The sequence below is a fragment of the Pyxicephalus adspersus genome, chromosome Z (genome assembly GCF_032062135.1).
Source record: "Pyxicephalus adspersus chromosome Z, UCB_Pads_2.0, whole genome shotgun sequence".
In the NCBI taxonomy this organism is placed as follows: domain Eukaryota; kingdom Metazoa; phylum Chordata; class Amphibia; order Anura; family Pyxicephalidae; genus Pyxicephalus; species Pyxicephalus adspersus.
In genome coordinates this window covers 67,912,040-67,929,149 of record NC_092871.1, presented here as the reverse complement: position 1 = coordinate 67,929,149, position 17,110 = coordinate 67,912,040, and the positions used below count along the sequence as shown (strand labels likewise).

The 17,110-nt window shown below is 38.8% G+C and overlaps 1 protein-coding gene and 1 long non-coding RNA gene across 4 annotated transcripts in view; one reads left to right on the top strand and one right to left on the bottom strand.

Annotated features, from left to right (window-relative positions):
* Positions 1-17,110, top strand: part of MAMDC4 (MAM domain containing 4) — a 58,826-nt gene that overhangs the window by 37,259 nt on the left and 4,457 nt on the right. For all 3 annotated transcript variants that reach the window (XM_072430097.1, XM_072430095.1, XM_072430096.1), the window contains exons 17-25: positions 1,433-1,540; positions 2,607-2,741; positions 3,093-3,214; positions 3,628-3,847; positions 4,786-4,923; positions 11,632-11,765; positions 12,164-12,254; positions 12,331-12,480; positions 13,024-13,158. In XM_072430097.1, the coding sequence (XP_072286198.1) occupies positions 1,433-1,540; positions 2,607-2,741; positions 3,093-3,214; positions 3,628-3,847; positions 4,786-4,923; positions 11,632-11,765; positions 12,164-12,254; positions 12,331-12,480; positions 13,024-13,158 (1,233 nt within the window). The remainder of the gene's footprint in view (positions 1-1,432; positions 1,541-2,606; positions 2,742-3,092; positions 3,215-3,627; positions 3,848-4,785; positions 4,924-11,631; positions 11,766-12,163; positions 12,255-12,330; positions 12,481-13,023; positions 13,159-17,110) is intronic.
* The window catches only part of LOC140343428 (uncharacterized), a 22,875-nt gene continuing 5,888 nt past the window's right edge, over positions 124-17,110 (bottom strand). The window contains exon 2 of the long non-coding RNA XR_011923330.1: positions 124-2,285. This is a non-coding gene — a long non-coding RNA (uncharacterized lncRNA). The remainder of the gene's footprint in view (positions 2,286-17,110) is intronic.

Sequence of the window (17,110 nt, the reverse complement as noted above, 5' to 3'; positions counted from 1 at the left end):
TAAACTATTGTGCATAGGAAATAATTTCTTAAAATTCATAACTGCAAGGAGGATTCTTTTCAATTTGCAAGGAGGATTATTTTCAATCTGCAGGCAGCAGATTTGTGAGATGGTATATAAAAATTTTGCTATTTTTAATCTTGCTGTTGAGCTTCCCTTATGAACTTTTATGCATTTAAAAATCTGTGTGTATGTAGGCTGCCATGCTGATAAAATGGCTTTAAGATGTTAAAAGACACTAACTGGAAATAGGTATGCAGATTATATACCCAGATTTTACTTTTCCCAATCTGCAAGCTTCTTATTGGTCAGTATTTAGGAAAGTGTTGAATACAGAGACAGCTGGGTAACTGGAATTTTTAGAGAGCAGAAGTGATTTCCTGCCAGATTCTTAGATGTTAAAACTCCCTTAGGCTATGTTCAGACTAGCAGTTTCAAACCAGTAGCCACCTTCAGTTGAACAAAACCATAGCATGCCCACCCATAATGAGGGCAATGGGAAATGTTGGGGATTCCTACATCATTGCTCAACTCAGTAATTTTTTTAAGCTGGGTGGGAAGAAATTGTAGGTGGGAAGAAGCCCCTGAATTGTGACTAATGTGTAACCAATCAGTAACCACCCAAAAACAGCCAGGTGGTTGCTGAAAAGTGCTCGGTGGTGCGCCTGGCTAAAAGGGGTTGGGGAGAACACTGCACGTTGCCCTATCCCTGCAAAATAACTGCAGTGTTGTAGGGGTCCGTGGTTAGAGAGGTTTTTAATTAATAAGTGTGTTCCTGGAAATATTCCCTGGTAATGAGCACAGGTGTACATAGTAACCCTAACCCATTGCCAGAAAGGGGTAAAATATCCCTAAAAATAATAGGACAACACAAGAGAAAAAATGTTTTTATTGTTCTTTTTTTTAACTATTACCTTCGCAGGGTCCAGCAGTGTCTAAATAGAAAATCCCCTCTGTACAATGACAGGAGCTGGGTAGAGCCAATCGAGAAAAGGGGAAACTGAATCCATGCTGAAAGCATGTTTACAATGTATGTAGGTCAAATGGAGCACCTAAGCAACACTCCTGTCATTCCATTCAGCAGGGGCAGCAAAGCAAAGTTGCTTTTGGCGTACCCTTGCTCGATTGGCTGGAAGCAATGACAGGAGCTCCACCCTGGTATATATAACATATAACTAAACACTAGAAATTCTAAAAAAATAAATTTCCAGGAAAATTCCAATTTTGTCATTATAAAATATAGATAAAAACGATGTGTTATTTTATTTCCATTTCCGATATTAGTCACAAATTTTGTGTAACACTGTATGAAGAACAAAAGAACTTAAGTCTCGAAAGAGATTAGGTATCTGAATTTCACTATTCTATCACATATCTAATAATTAAGTTGTTGAAAAAAAACATGTATTTACAGGAACTAATTATTTTCTAGGACCTGTAACATGTAACTTTGAGGATGGTATGTGTGGCTGGTACCAAGATCTGACAGATGAAATTGACTGGAAGCTAGGAAGCTTATCGGATCACACCACAGGGCAAGGTGAGTTGGGTAAAACTATTTCTTTCAGCTAAGAGTTCTGTAGAAGTGTCATGAGTACCTCAGCAGGTCATCCATTCCTGGCTGAATTATGACTGGTCTCTGTTTTGGAGAATCCTTAGGTCTTGTATGTAGGAGGATTTTTCCTAGTGGTTCTTTATACTAGAATAATTTCTCAGATATCATATTTGTAACAAGGCTTCCCTTGGTCTTTGTCTGTACAAGGTGACTTCCTTGGGTATGGTATTTCTAGATTGACTTCTAGCTAGTCCTTGTATTCCGTGAGCTCTGCAGGTCTGATATATATATGAGGGCTGGTTTCTGTAGGGGTGGCTTGTTCTTCATGTTTGGTATTTCTATGAAAACTTCCCAAGCATAGTCTCTGTATCAGGTAGGTTTCACAATTTCTTTTTTTTCTTGAAAGATATGTACTTGCTGTTCTCTGTATAAGGTATATTTCTATAGATTTTTTAGGAAGACTTCTCCTTTTGTTCTTTGAATAAGTTGAGTTCATAAGGTCAGGTATTTTAAGAAAAACTTTTTCTGGGTGTTCTAAGCTAAGTTCTTCAAAGTGTTATGTAAAAAAATACATCTCGTGGCTGATTGCTGGAGGAGGTTAAATCCTCAGGTTTTATATGTCAAGGAGAACTTCTTCTGGACGGTCTCTGTAGAAGATAACTTCTGTAGGACTTTTAGGCCTGTTCCTGACTTGTAATGGGGCAATAGAAAAGATCCTAGAGAGGGAAGACTGAAAAGAGAAAGATATATTTTGTGTGACAAATTTCAACATCACTTGCTTATTATCATGTTATGCTACAATACAAAAAATATTTAATTCTATGTGATGATCCAAGTGCACAGGAGATGTCAGGATATTTCCTATAGCAATAGTATTAAAGCAAATATGCATCAAAGGAGTAGGTTGCAAAGACATTAGTTCACATTTGTTCTGTAATGTGTGATATTACTGTTATGTAGTCCAGAAATAAACATTTTTGCAAAGTTGCTAAGCGCACAGAAAACATATATGTCCTGCTTTATTTTGTATTAACACTTGTCTATGTTATAGGTCTTTATATGTATGTGAAAGGAGATTCTCGTGAGAATCGTGGTAACATAGCACGCCTTAGATCTTACCCACAGACCGTTCCAACGCACTTACAGTGCTTGTCATTTCACTATCGATTGCATGGTCCTGATACAGGTAAAAAATAAGTGATTTTCATATGACATATCTTTTATGTTATATGAAAACCTGCTGAAAGAAAAAATGTAGGCTGCCTTTTTAAAAGTGTGTGGTGACCACCCAACTTCACAGATGAAAGTGTATCCTCTCCAGTCATTGTCTCTGACCCAGAACAGTATTCTTATTTCCTTTGCTAGAGACAACTAATTCATATTTTTTGGTCAAAAACAACAGAAAACTTGTCCCTGTTATTTCTGTATGTTAATTATCACGTGAAGATGACTACCATGTTGTAATTTTTTGGTGATCACACTGCTACTCTAGTACACCTCCAATTTTACACCAGGCTCTCTGTTGCCTCCCATCCAGGCACTTTAAACATATATAGTATATATGATGGAGGTAACGAAGAGCTGTTATGGACCAGAACTGGCACCCATGGAAATCGCTGGCACCGAGACTCTCTCACCCTCACAGGCAAACCATATCAGGTAAGCATCCACATTTCATATGGGGTGAGAAGACAGTTTTAGTCTCATTCATGGGAACCATTGTTAGGTGGGTAGCTTTCTCTTATGTACTGCTAGGGTCCTAGGTTCGAATCCTGGCCAGGACACCAGCTGCATACATGGGTTTTGCATGTTCTTCCCATCTTTGTGTGTGGATTTTTATCTGAAAAAAGCACTTACAAGCACTTTGAGTTCAATATATCACAAAGGAGGACACAACTGCTGATGCATTCAGGGTTTAGTTGCAGTTAGAGATTTTTTTTTTACTTGTAATTTACTTTCATTGTAAATGCTGGTGCAATGAATATACCTAGCAAAGCATCATTAGTTAGTGTCCGAAATGGTGGTAAAGTTATGAGTAATATCCATTTATTTCTTCTTTTCCGATGTAATAGCTGATCCTTGAAGCGGTGTGTGACGGATCTGTGGGTCACATGGCCTTTGATGACATCACCATCACATCTGGTACCTGTCCTGCTCCTACAAGTTGCACTTTTGAAGCTGGAACTTGTGGCTTCTCCTCTGAGGGAACATACACATGGAAATTGCATCAGCACAGTTGCTCTGAATCCCACAATGGGCCATATTTTGATCACACTCTGCAGACTTTGACAGGTGACCGGGTTCTTGTACCTTTTGACAGTATGATTTTGGCTGGGGTGATATTGACTAGAAGTACTGAATGGTGGAAGGCTCTGCATGGTATTATTTTACCTATGCACCCCAAAAATTGTACAGAGTGCAAAGGCTATTAATGTAAATGAAAAAAAAAGATGGAAGAGTTCTGTAATATAAGTGCAAAAGGTACAAATAGGAAGAAATGATTCAACATAACAGGGCATCAATCAAAAGGGGACATAAATGGCAGGAAGGTAGAATTGTTTATGTATGCTCCATGAAAAATGTAGATAAAAAATATAATCTTTTTTCATAATAAAAAAATACCCTAATATTATGAAAACCACAAACATATTCATTGCAGGTAATGCAGGTTTAAACCACATGTTAATTTCGATGAAAAATGTATAGATGTTCTATTTGATGTTTCTTGGATTTAAGTACACTTTTTTGTTGTTGAAGTTGAATAACGGCATAGATCTTTCAGTAATTAGAATTCAATGTTTATATGTGGGTCTATAGGTACCAACTAATGTATATTGTCCTATGCATTACAAAATACCTAGACACATAGACACATCTAACTATATATATATATATATATATATATATATATATATATATATAAAATAAAATGTATATATATATATATATTGTAACAATAGGAAGGATTACTTACTGTCAAAGTGAGCATGTTATTGCTGGGAATGGTTCCTTAACATATACAGACTGTGAGCTGTGTGCATTTACATTGAGCAGTCATGTTTGTTTCTCGTTAGAAAGCTATCATACCAATTCTAAAATGACAAGGGATGTATTTCTCATATCCCTTGTAACATTATTGTCTACATTATATTAAAGGCACTGTTCCTCTAGTCTGCTGGCTGTTCCTTCTTGTTCACTTTTGTAATTGTTATTATTTCTTAAATCAAAAGGACATTATATGTTGACTGATAGCAGCATCTCCTCCCTTCCCCGGAAAAAGACTGCCATTTTGACTTCGAGTACATACACTGCCCAACCAGATGAAGCCTGTCTCAACTTCTGGTACCAGCTAGGAGGGGTGGAACCTGGTAAGTGATTGTGAGCTGATACAGAGATTTCTGAATTACTGTACACTTGCTGTACTGTAAAAAAAGTTCTGGTTCTTCATTGTATAAAAATGTATTCAGAGAAGCAAGTCTGCAGCTTTCTATTCTGTTCTGATTCTGAGTACATTGAAGAACACAGGTAAGACAGGGGTCAGTGTATTCAGTGTACTCTGTCTGTGTACTCTGAAAGTGGCACAGACTTCATGTTTGTGTTTTGCATTGTTCATATAAATCTGGTGTTACAAGGTACTTAAAAAGTATCAAGAAGACTTCCGGGGGCGGAGTGGTGTTCGCATCTTACTAGCGCTCCAACAGGACCTGCTGTAATCTTCCATTATCAGCAATGGGAAAGAAAAATTTTCACCCCAGCCGCCACCAACATGTACAGCTTACTTACTCTGGAGTCAGCGGGATCCTCCATCAGGACTCAACACTCGTGGATCGGCCCGGAGTCAGTGCTCGTGAAGAAGGTGTGAGTAGGCGGCGGCCACTCACCTTATCCTTGAAAGCTTGATTAGTGGCTGGCCAATTGTTCTTCTGCTATATCACAGAATAAAGGATTACCTGGGACATGCCCTCCTGTATTGTCAAAAGAAATGTAAACTCCTGCAAAGAAACTTACTGAATAGAAACGTTGAATTGCTGATACCTACCTTCCACATTTGGCTAACCTCTCTAGCTTTACATTGTGCTCCTACTTAATTTTTGCCTCTGGCTTACATGATAATACAAGAATCTTCTGGACAGGACTGTGTTTCCTTCACTTGCATCAGTGTTGTTGCTTTACTACGATTTGTTACCTCTACTGTGGTGGTGTTTGTTTCATTAATCCATAAGGGGATGTATAAATACATCCCCTCTCTACCCCTGGTACCTTTGGGCAAGCAAAATAAATCTAAAGATTTGGCACGGTCCCCTGACCATACTACAGCAGGGAGATCACCTGCCCATTCTTAAACAGGACATGATTCCAGTCCATCGCCCATGGACATGTCTAACCTGACAGACACACCTATTGGCTCACAGGTACCCTCGTTCCTCTACCGCACAGGAAGTCTACAACTTATTGCTACCTTATTTTGATACAAAATTTAACACCCTTCAATCTACCCTTGACGCAACGCTCCAGCACGTTTCTAGTAATACTTCCCGTGTATCTCAATTGGAGCAGAGAGAGAGTGAGTGATCTGGAGGATTAAGTACTACAACACCAATCCACAATCACCATCTAATCCAACCAACTAGCGTCACTGTCTGAAAAACATGAGAATCTGGAAAATAGAAACCGGCGTTCTAATCTGCCCTTTTTGGGAATTCCAGAAACTCACAAGTATCCAGACCTTTTAAAATTTATTACAGTTGACCTGATGCAAGCTCTCCATCTGGAACCACTGTCGTTGCACATGGTTGAACGCATACACTGTATCGGTCCAGGGGACCGCATCTCCAATGTAAAACCACGAGCAGTGATTGCGAAGTTCTTCCACTACGTGGATAAGGAACACATCCTGTCTACCTACAACAAATCTGGCACTCTACAGGTTAATGGATACAGAATACTAATCTTTCAAGATTTCTTTGCAGCGGTCATGCAACATCAAGCTTTTTCTACTGCCTGCAAGTTTCTGATTGAACAGAAAATACGTTTAGCCTTATTATATCCGGCTAAGCTCAAAGTTACGATCAATGGATCTTCTTTGCTACTGGATGACCCGGAATCGGCCCTTTCTCGTTTGCAAGAAGCTTTGACGTCACCCACTACTGATGATTCGCCAGGAAGGTACCTATTTTCTGTTTATGTTGTTTGTGACGCACATATTTAACGCTCCCTCCTTTTGTCTTTTTATATGATTGTACTGTTGAATATAATGGAACCATGTAGGTTAAAAAGGGAGACTTCTGCAAATACTTTGCGGATTATTGCTTTTTTTTCGGTGTTTGGCAATTTGGAAAGTTATTTACACAATAGTCAGCAACCATGTTTAAAAATTGTGTTTTAAGCTATGTGCCTTCCCTCATGCAGGGAATGAGTAAATGTTGTTAGATCTACTTGAAGGTTTGTTTTTTATCTTTCCTTTACACAGAGAAAAAGGAGATGTGGTTAGTTCTTTTCATAGTTAAAAAAACAGGGGTTTACAGTAAAACATGTTAACAAAACTTGTTACACAATTCTGCATGTTTTTATATTGATATTTGCTATGGTATTGCAAAATAGGTCTTTAATGTCACTCAATTACTCCAAATTGCTATGGTTTACTTATGTGCGGGATGGCCTGGGACAATCTTGCTCATTATTTTTGTGTACTATTTAGTAGAATAAGTACCCTCCTTGAAAATAAACCATGACATCTAATACTAGTGTACCAAATATCCATACCTTAGCTGTTCAAAAAGAACTTAATTTGGTTACTTGGAATGTAGGGGGCATCAATCACCATATTAAATGATGCAAAGTGACTGCCCATTTGCGCTCTCTCCACCCAGATGTGGTTTTTCTACAGGAAACCCATCTTAAGAGATATATTGCGTCTCCCGGGGTCCTGGGTTGGTGAGGTGTTTGCATCTTCCTATTCCAAGAAGAAAGGAGGGGTGGCTATAATCTTTTGTAAATCATTAACTTACCAATTACTTGATGTCCATATAGACCAGAGTTCACGCTATTTGTTAGTAAAAATGGTTATTCAAGGTACCACCTACTCTCTCCTTAACGTCTATGCACCCAGTGGCCCTAATGCCTACTTTTTCATACAAATTTCAGAATTACTTTTATCAGGTGATTTTCCAAATCTAATAGTAGGTGGGGATTTTAATTTGGCCCCAGACCCTAAAGTGGATAGATCGGAGACACACTCCACTTCCCACTCAAGTGTTTTTATACAATTTTTGGAATCATTGTCACTCTTAGACCCCTGGAGAACACACAATCCAACCCAGAGAGAATATTACTGCTGGTCATAGGTACATAAGACCTTTTCCTGTATAGATTTTTCTTAACCCTTGACTAACTCTTCCACAAAATCCCGAAAACGATGTATCAGCAGATATTTTGATCAGATCATGCCCCAGTATTAATGAAACTAGAATTGGCACATCCAATTGCTCATTCCCCTAGATGGCGCTTCCCCACATACTTATCCTCCTTCCCAGCATTCCAATCTTTCTTACTAACCTCCTGGGCTACTTTCCAGGATGACAACATCCAGCATTGGGAGGACCGGGTTTTGCTTTGGGAAACAGGAAAAGCAGTTATGAGAGGCCAGATTTCGGCCTATGTAATTAGACAAAGAACAGAAAAAAAAAACTATGCAAGTCCTTATATGACCATGTGGCGGCAGCTCACAGAACTCATATACTTGCTCCAACGGACTCTAATAGACGGACCTGGTTGCAAGCAGCAATGATTCTGGATAATCATTTACACACCACTGCATTATCTAAAGCACGCAATAATAGTGCCCCGATAAGCATTGAGGAGATTGCAAGAGCTATTAAAACCCATCTCTTAAATAAAACCCCAGGCCCAGATGGGTTACCAGCTGAATTTTTTAAACCACTGGAATCTCATCTTTCCCCCTTACTGTTAGAAATTTATAACGGTATATTGGATAACCAAGTATCTTTTCCAAATTGTACCCAAGCCCACACCTCAATAATTCCTAAACTTTATAAAGACACTGCGTACCCTTCATCCTATAGGCCAATCGCTTTACTTAACACTGATTATAAAATGATGGCGAGAATTATGGCAGGTCGCTTGCAACCTATGCTGCTCGCTCAATTGACTACCCATCAATTGGGATTCCTCAGAGATCGACACATTTCCATTGGCATACGTACAGCTATTGCTGCAACCACACTTAAGTATAACAAAAACCATGTGCTTCTGAGTCTGGACACAGAAAAAGCGTTTGTTAAGATAATATGTCTGTATCTACATTCATTGCTCGCTGGCAAAAAATTTCAGGTTATACTGTAAATTTTGACATATCTGTGGCCCTTTTTCTGTTTCCCAAGCACAAACCCAGCTGGAGTTCCTTTTTCCCATTTCAATGGTCTAAGTCCCATTTTAGGTATTTGGGGGTACTGATTCTTAAAAACCCTGCAAAACTTTACACGCTGAATTTTACAAAAGCTATACGAGCAATGCAGAAAGATTTTAAAAGGTGGGCATCCCTTACACTCTCTTTTATGGGACGAGTGGCGCTAATTAAAATTATCACCTTTCCCAGGTTTTTATTCCTTTTCCAAACGCTTCCAATTTTTTTACCAACCAAAGACTTTAAACGCATTAACTTTTTGTTTTGTTCATTTATATGGGGTAGCAAACATATTGTAGCCAGTCATGCTATCCTTCAACAAACCATGAAAAAATGGTGGATTGAATGTTCCAGATGTGGCTCTCTAAAATCAGGCAGCATTGCTACGTATCTTAAAAGATTGGATACAAGGCACATCCTTTTATACAAATTTGCGGGTGGACTTCTCCTTATATCCTTCCCAGAATCCCATGGCCATTTTACATACCCACAAGGAACTCCTACCAAGGCGATACAATTGAACCCCTTAATTTATTCTATGTGGCAGCTCTGGCATTTCTTACGGAAAACAGAATTACTTAATGCCCATACTTCACTATATCTCCCCCTGGCAGGCAATGCTGATTTTACACCTGGATATGCCTCTTCATTGTTAACAACATGGGCCAATCGAGGTCTTACTTCAATCAGATTACTATTTAATCCCGACACTCACAAGGTTTATTCTTTTCCAGAACTAAAAAATCAGTTCCCCTTTATGGGAGACAGTATTTTATACTAATCCAAGTGAGGGTGTATGCAGGGAGAATTGTTAGTTAGCCCTTCATGATTGGGATAATCAGCTAGATAAGATGGTACTGTCCACTCAGGTTGCCACAAAAGCTATTTCTAAACTTTATAGGCTTCTTAGAACTGATTTAAACTATGAAACTTCTAGGGTGAGCATTGCAAAGTGGCAGACACATTTTCCTAATCTACCGGTCTCAAAAATCCTGCAAATGTACAGACTGTTCTGAAAGGCTGTTCCAGCAGTTCAGTATAGAGAAATGTTCTTTCGACTTTTTCATAGGAATTACACCTCACCTCAGAGAGCCTATTTTATGGGTCTCTCAGATGGGAGTGCATGTTTTAAATGTGAAGCCCAGACTGCTACACTTTATCATAATTTCTGGGAATGCCCAATTATTAGGCAATTGGGCAGAAATTATGATGGAGGCAAGTGGTACAATATATTTATAGATATCTACTGAATTATATACCATTCACGCCAGAATGGGTCGTTTTTGGTTTAGTGGGGTTAAGGGTTGTCCGGTTTACTAGAGGCACCAAATGATTAGCACTCTCAGCTATTGCTAAGAAAACTATTCTGCACTGCTGGTTAGAATCCACTCCCCCAACGATGCGTCTCTTTATGACTAAGCTACAAGAATTGTTCAGAATGGAATGGATGGAGGCTTCTTTCCACAAAAAATTTAAAACTCTTTTTTGAGACATGGGAGGGTTTTATTGACACACTAAACTTAGCTAACAAAACCAAATATTACAACTGTTTCTGTCACACCACATGGTACCTCGAAAGAGAAATAATACATGACCCCCTATTGTTATGTACCTTTTAGTTCAGTCTATTTTGCTGTAATACCATTATTATATAATTGTTGTATGGTTATTTGACAAGTATTGACCTGTTTCGTGGTTTACAATAAAAGCATGTGTAATGTTCACACTAACGTTGCAAATGTTGTATCGTCTGTTTTGATTTCTTATATTCATGTTTACTGGTTGTAAAAAAAAAATGTCTGTAATTTATTTTTCTACTGTTAACCTCAATAAAAATATATTTAAAAAAAAAAAGTATCAAGAATCTTAACAATGGATATGCTAAGTTTACATTCAAATGTTTTTAGGATCCCTGTTTCACACATATATACTACCTAGTCCCTACTATGTCCCTAATCTGTAACAGACCTTGACCAATGAAGTCACAACTCCCAACCTTTTTCTTTCTTTTAGGTCAACCCTGGAGCTCACGTGACATTAAAAACCAAGTCAGCATTAACAGCCATCCTCCGCTATCTCCACTCTAAGAGGTTTTTTTAATTTAGCTCCTGCTAAAAATCTTTAGTTTAATGTTCATATAGCACATGGAAGAGCTGATATTTCTTTAGGGTTTTTATTATTGTTTATGATTGCAGTTTTAAAAGCAAAATGAGAGGTGTAACTAAACAAGTCTGAACTCTAGAAAAAATGTGAATGGAAATCCCATGTGTCAATAGTACGAACATTCAAAAAAGGACAAATATTAGACTCTAGACAAATATTATTTACAATTAGCCTGTAGGTATAAAAAGAAAGAATATAATGAAATAAGAACAGGAGTAATTATGGGCTCCAACCTCATGGGCTAAGGGACAGTTTGTAAACTTGATTTACCTACTAGGAAACACTTCTGTTCTCCCTTGTCTGTGGTTAGCTCCTAGAGAAACTTCTATTCTTAGTTTTATATATAAATGTGCTGATGCAAGTAGGACTAGCGCTCTGCTAGAAAAGTTTATACAAAGTATTAAATGACACCCAAAAAATATGCCCCCTTTTTTAATTGGGAGATTGTCTTTCTGTGACATGCTGCAGTAAACACTGATGTCTTTGATAGGAAAACTGACTTTATACATTGAAGAGGATACTGGAAAGAAGAAGGTTAAGAGAAAGTTACTGGACACCAGTGGCAAGCATCAAGAAACCTGGCATCACAAAAGCCTAGCAATCCAGTCTGAGAAACCCTGGAAGGTAATAGTGACGCACTGAATAGACTACATAAGTGGTGATAAACCCGATAACTGTATTTTGCACATTGACTTTTAGTTACTATATGTATAGTTATTTGAGAATATTTGGGGCAACTAAGCAAATTTGCAATATAACCTTCTATACCTGCCTTTTCTTTTCATGCACACCAAAAGATGTCATAACAGACCCAGGCTCTGTTTACATTCATCTTGTCTGCAGTCTATATTGTAATTGCAGACAAGGACTGTTAATACATGCAAGTTCACTCAAGAATGCTATAGGTATCAATTTTTCTGTAATGGCTTTAATCCCCGTGGTTGCTATGGGGGTACTACTATTTGTCTATTGTCATTAGTCTTCGCTCTGCTTCTACTGAAGTTACTGTCTTTTCTATGCAGCTGTTGTTTGAAGCAGAAGGTGCTGGAGGAGATCGTTCTTATATTGCTGTGGATGATATTCACATAAGGCATCATCGTTGTCATGAAGCAGGTAATAAACAAGTTGTTCTAGTTTTTGTAAGAAATACTGTTATTATAGCTATATATGTATTACATCTCTTTTGCAGTGTCATGTGACTTTGAAAGGGGATCATGTGCTTGGACCAATGTTCGGATCCCCCTCATGGACACGTATGATTGGGACTGGACTTATGGAAATGCTTTAGACAGACCAAACATGGCTCCATGCAAGGACCATACTACTGGTACAGCAGAAGGTATGGTACAGATGAATTATGAGAAACCTGTAGAAAAAAAATTGGGTTTCTTTTGCTGACCTACAAACCTGTGTGACTGTTTAAGGTCGGTGACTCAGTATTAATAGAATGGGCATTTCAGGCAATTTGAATTTTCACAGTGAGGTCAGAAATGGCATACTTCTTTTAGCACTGGTTACCTCTGAATTGACCTTAGAGGAGTATGTTTGGCCTAAAGTTCCCTTTGTCAGGAGGAATGCCAGTTAATATACTTACCCTACATAATACCATTGTATGAAGATGTTCTACATCTGCCGCAGCATCTTGGGTGGGAGAAAGTGGGCAGGACTTTTGAAAATGGCTGGGGCCTGACAGAACCACTAAAAAGGAAAAGTACATGAAAGGTTTCCTCATATTGGAATATTTCATGTCTGTGCCTGTTTGACCAGCACCAGTTGTAAGACCCAGGACTTTATTAGTGAGGACCCTTCATGTTTACAAAATCATTGGCCTTCCAACCTATAGCCTTATCCATGACTCAATGACTTTTACTTCTGTTGGCAGGACACTATGCCTTTGTGGACACTGGTGCAATGCACGCAGAGGGAACGTCAGCTTGGCTGATCAGTGAGCATCTGCCAGCAACCAGCGGATCCTGCTTCAGTTTCTGGTACCGTACAGATTCCCAGGAAAATTTCCGTAAGTGATGGGACAAATCTAGCACACCTGGCTCACCACCTGTCGTTTTGTGTTGCAGACATACTAGCTAATGTCCAGTTAAACTGAATACTGAATTTTAATAAAGTAGCTCTAATTTTCATTAAAAAAAAATGTACTTAATCAGATCAGTATAGGCAAGGCTGTTTACAGATGTCCCTCTTTTTCTTAAAAAAATGAGGATTGTCCTACCAAATGTTTAATCAAACCACTTAAGTTAAGCACTTTCAAGGGACAGAGCCAGCTCTGAAGTCACTCTGTGAGTAGTCCATTTTGGCCAGCCTGGAGAGCTCCCAAAGTGGCATAGGATGCTGGGGCCTTTAAATCACTTGTTTTACCATAGTTTTTTTTTCTGTAGAATGGGTTAATACTGTGGGACTGAGCACAAACACCATTCCCTGGCTGGATTATTATGTGCATGCTCTTATCATGCAATATCAAGGAAGATGTTCCTGGCTACTGCACTTGCCTGCTAAAAAGCCAAATTATATTCTGATCTTGGAACCATTACTGCTGTCCTCCTACAGTGACTGGTCACAGGTCTTTAAATATTCAACTGCTATCAGGCTGTTTCGAGTTTTGTGCACTAATGGCCTAATGTACTTACATAGCATACCCACTTCGATACTTAGGTGACCTCTTGTTGAGGGAACATTTGGCACAAGCCTTGTCTGACAACATTTTTATGATTGTCCAGATATCATAATGATTCATAGTGGCTTTTAGAAATTGATGCTGGAATCATCTCATGGATGTAGCTCAAGCTGAAATGTTTCTTCCACAGAAAAATGTTATAAAATTAAAGTCATTTAGTCCAGGTGTTGTCTTTCTTTCTTCAGTTGCATGATAATTGGCAGACTTTTGAGACAGTCTTTCTCCAGACTGTTACTCCACTGCAGTGTTGTAGTTAGACAAGTTGATTGAGTTTCAGAGCAGACCGAGAGCCATGAGAACCATGTAGTTCCTGGTATGGGGAACTAGCTATCTGGCTCTAGAGTTAGGGGTCTACTTTCTGGAAAATCCTTACATCGAACACCAGATTGTCAGACTAGGGGGGAGACATGGGCCACCTGTTGGTGCAGGAGTCTTAGCTGTTAATAATATATTAATATTAATTAATAATATATATTAATAATAACATTTCTTGGTCAATGTCCGAGTTTCAAGGTATGTGGTTTTCTCTAAATCACTGGGCCATCCTTTCAGAAGGTAATCTGATCTGGATCTAGTTAAACAATGTCATGGTGGTATGCATTGGTCATTAGGAGAAACAGGTGACACATCTCACATTGACAAAAAAAAATAATTTGGATTCTTCTGCTCTGGGCAGAACTTTATTTTGTTGCCTTTTTTGCATGTTAATCCCAGGTGTGGACAATTGGTAGAAGGGTTCCCACAGCAAGTAAAACAAGGACCTACAGGGGGAGCAGTACCTACATCCAAGAATGTTCCAAGACCTGTTAGACACTGGATCTAGACACCCTGCCAGCCTGTTTCAATTACATGCTGAAAAAGTTTGTCTCCAGGCACAGAAAGCCTCCACTAGAGACTTTGGATTTTTTCTAATTTTGATTCTGTACATTACCACAATTAATACTAAATGAAACAACTCAGATGCAGTTGAACTTCAGACTTTCAGATTTAATTCAGTGGTTTGAACAAAAAGATTGCATAAAATTGTGAGGAAATAAAGCCTTTTTTTACAAAATCACTTCATTTCAGGAGCTCAAAAGTCATTGGACAATTGACTCAAAGGCTATTTTATGGGCTGCTGTGGGTAAATCCTCTGTTATGTCATTATCAATTAAGCTGATAAGAGGCCTGGAGTTAATCTGGGTGGGTGCTTGAATGTGGAAGATTTTGCTGTGAACAGACAACATGCTGTCAAAGGAGCTCTCCATGCAGGTGAAACAAGCCATCCTTAAGCTGCAAAAACAGAAAAAAGAAGAAACAAAGCACCGGTGAACTCAGCAACACCAAAAGACCTGGACGTCCACGGAAGACAACAGTGGTGGATGATCGCAGGATCATTTCCATGGTGAAGAGAAACCCCTTTCACAACAGCCTACCAAGTGAACAACAACACTTTCCAGAAAGTAGGCGTATCGATATCCAAGTCTACCATAATGAGAAGACTGCATGAAAATAAATACAGAGGGTGCACTGCAAAGGTTGCAAGAAACTCATAAGCCCCAAGAATAGAAAGACTGGACTTAATTAAAATAAATTAATATATAATAATATATTATTATATAATATATTGGACTTTGCTCAAAAACATCCAAAAAAGCCAGCACAGTGTTCTGGAAAAACATTCTTTGGACAGATGAAATCAAGATCAACTTTTACCAGAATGATGGCAAGAAAAAAGTATGGAGAAGGCGTGGAACAGCTCATGATCCAAAGCATAACCCATCATCTGTAAAACATGGCGGAGGCAGTGTGATGGCTTGGGTGTGCATGTCTGCCAGTGGTACTGGAACACTAGTGTTTATCGATGAAGTGACACAGGACAGAAGCAAGAAGGACCAAGAATGAATTCTGAGGTGTTCAGAGACATACTGTCTTCTAAAATCCAGCTAAATGCAGTCAAATTGTTTGGGAGACGTTTCATATTACAAATGAACAATGACCCAAAACATACAGCCAAAGCAACCCAGGAGTTTATTTAAGCAAAGAAAAGGAATATTCTTAAATAGCCAAGTAAGTCACCTGATTTGAACCCAATTGAGCATGCATTTCACTTGTTGAAGACTAAACTTTGGACAGAAAGGCCCACAAACAAACAGCAACTGAAAGCCGCTGCAGTAAAGGCCTGGCAGAGCATTAAAAAGGAGGAAACACAGCATCTGGTGACATCCATGAGTTCAAGACTACAGGCTGTCATTGCCAGCAAAGGGTTTTCAAACAAGTATTAGAAATTAACATTTTTTTCAGCTTTTTAATTTGTCCAATTACTTTTGAGCCCCTGAAAGGAAGTGATTGTCAAAAAAGGCTTTAGTTCCTCACATTTTTATGCAATCTTTTTGTTCAACCCACTGACTTAAAGCTGAAAATCTGCAGTTCAACTGCATTCGAGTTGTTTCATTTAAAGTACAGAACCAAAATTAGTTGTGTCTGTCCAAATATTTATTTACCTAACTGTATCTACCAATGATTTCTTCCACAAAGACTCCTTTCGTGGACATTTAGGATGGATCACCATCCTTACAGTGCATCTACTTTTTCTACAGTTGTGGTGGGACCCCTGTACTACTGGTTTACATCTATGTTCTTCAATCTCACATCTGCACCCCTAGTGTTGGACAGAATTCTGTCTTTAGTGTTATAATACTGCTAACATAACATAAATCTTGTAGTATATTTCCACAATCCTTTGCAGACCTATAATTAGTCCAAGAGCTGGAAGTATTGACTTATGAGCTGGTCAGGCTGCAGGAGGCTGATACTGGGAGATGGAGGGGGCAGTGTTTTATATGTGGAAGAGAGAACTGGAAGGACCTTACACTACGATGATATTCCTGCAGGCATGAGAGAGCAGCAATCTCTAAAAGTAGACTAGAAAATAGTGCCTTCAAGTTAGGCTGCATACACACGTGCAATAATTGTTATTGGAAAGTATCTTTCACTATCCTTTCCAACAACAAACTACTGCACAATGCATGAACGAGTGCGGTACAAACAGCACCGTTCTGCTCTATATAGAGGGTAGGGGAAGAACGACAGAGCAGCACCCCGCTTCACGCTTTCTCCCTTTACTTCCATTAAGATCGTTTGTCGTCCATCGTTCGTGGATCCGCCAGGACGGTCATTCGGTTGATGGACGACTGGCACTGTACACACACCAGATTCTCATCCGATATCGGCCCTAAGCGGATTATTGGACAAGAACAAGTGTCTATGTAGCCTTATGTTCTGCTTATCAGAAGTTGAG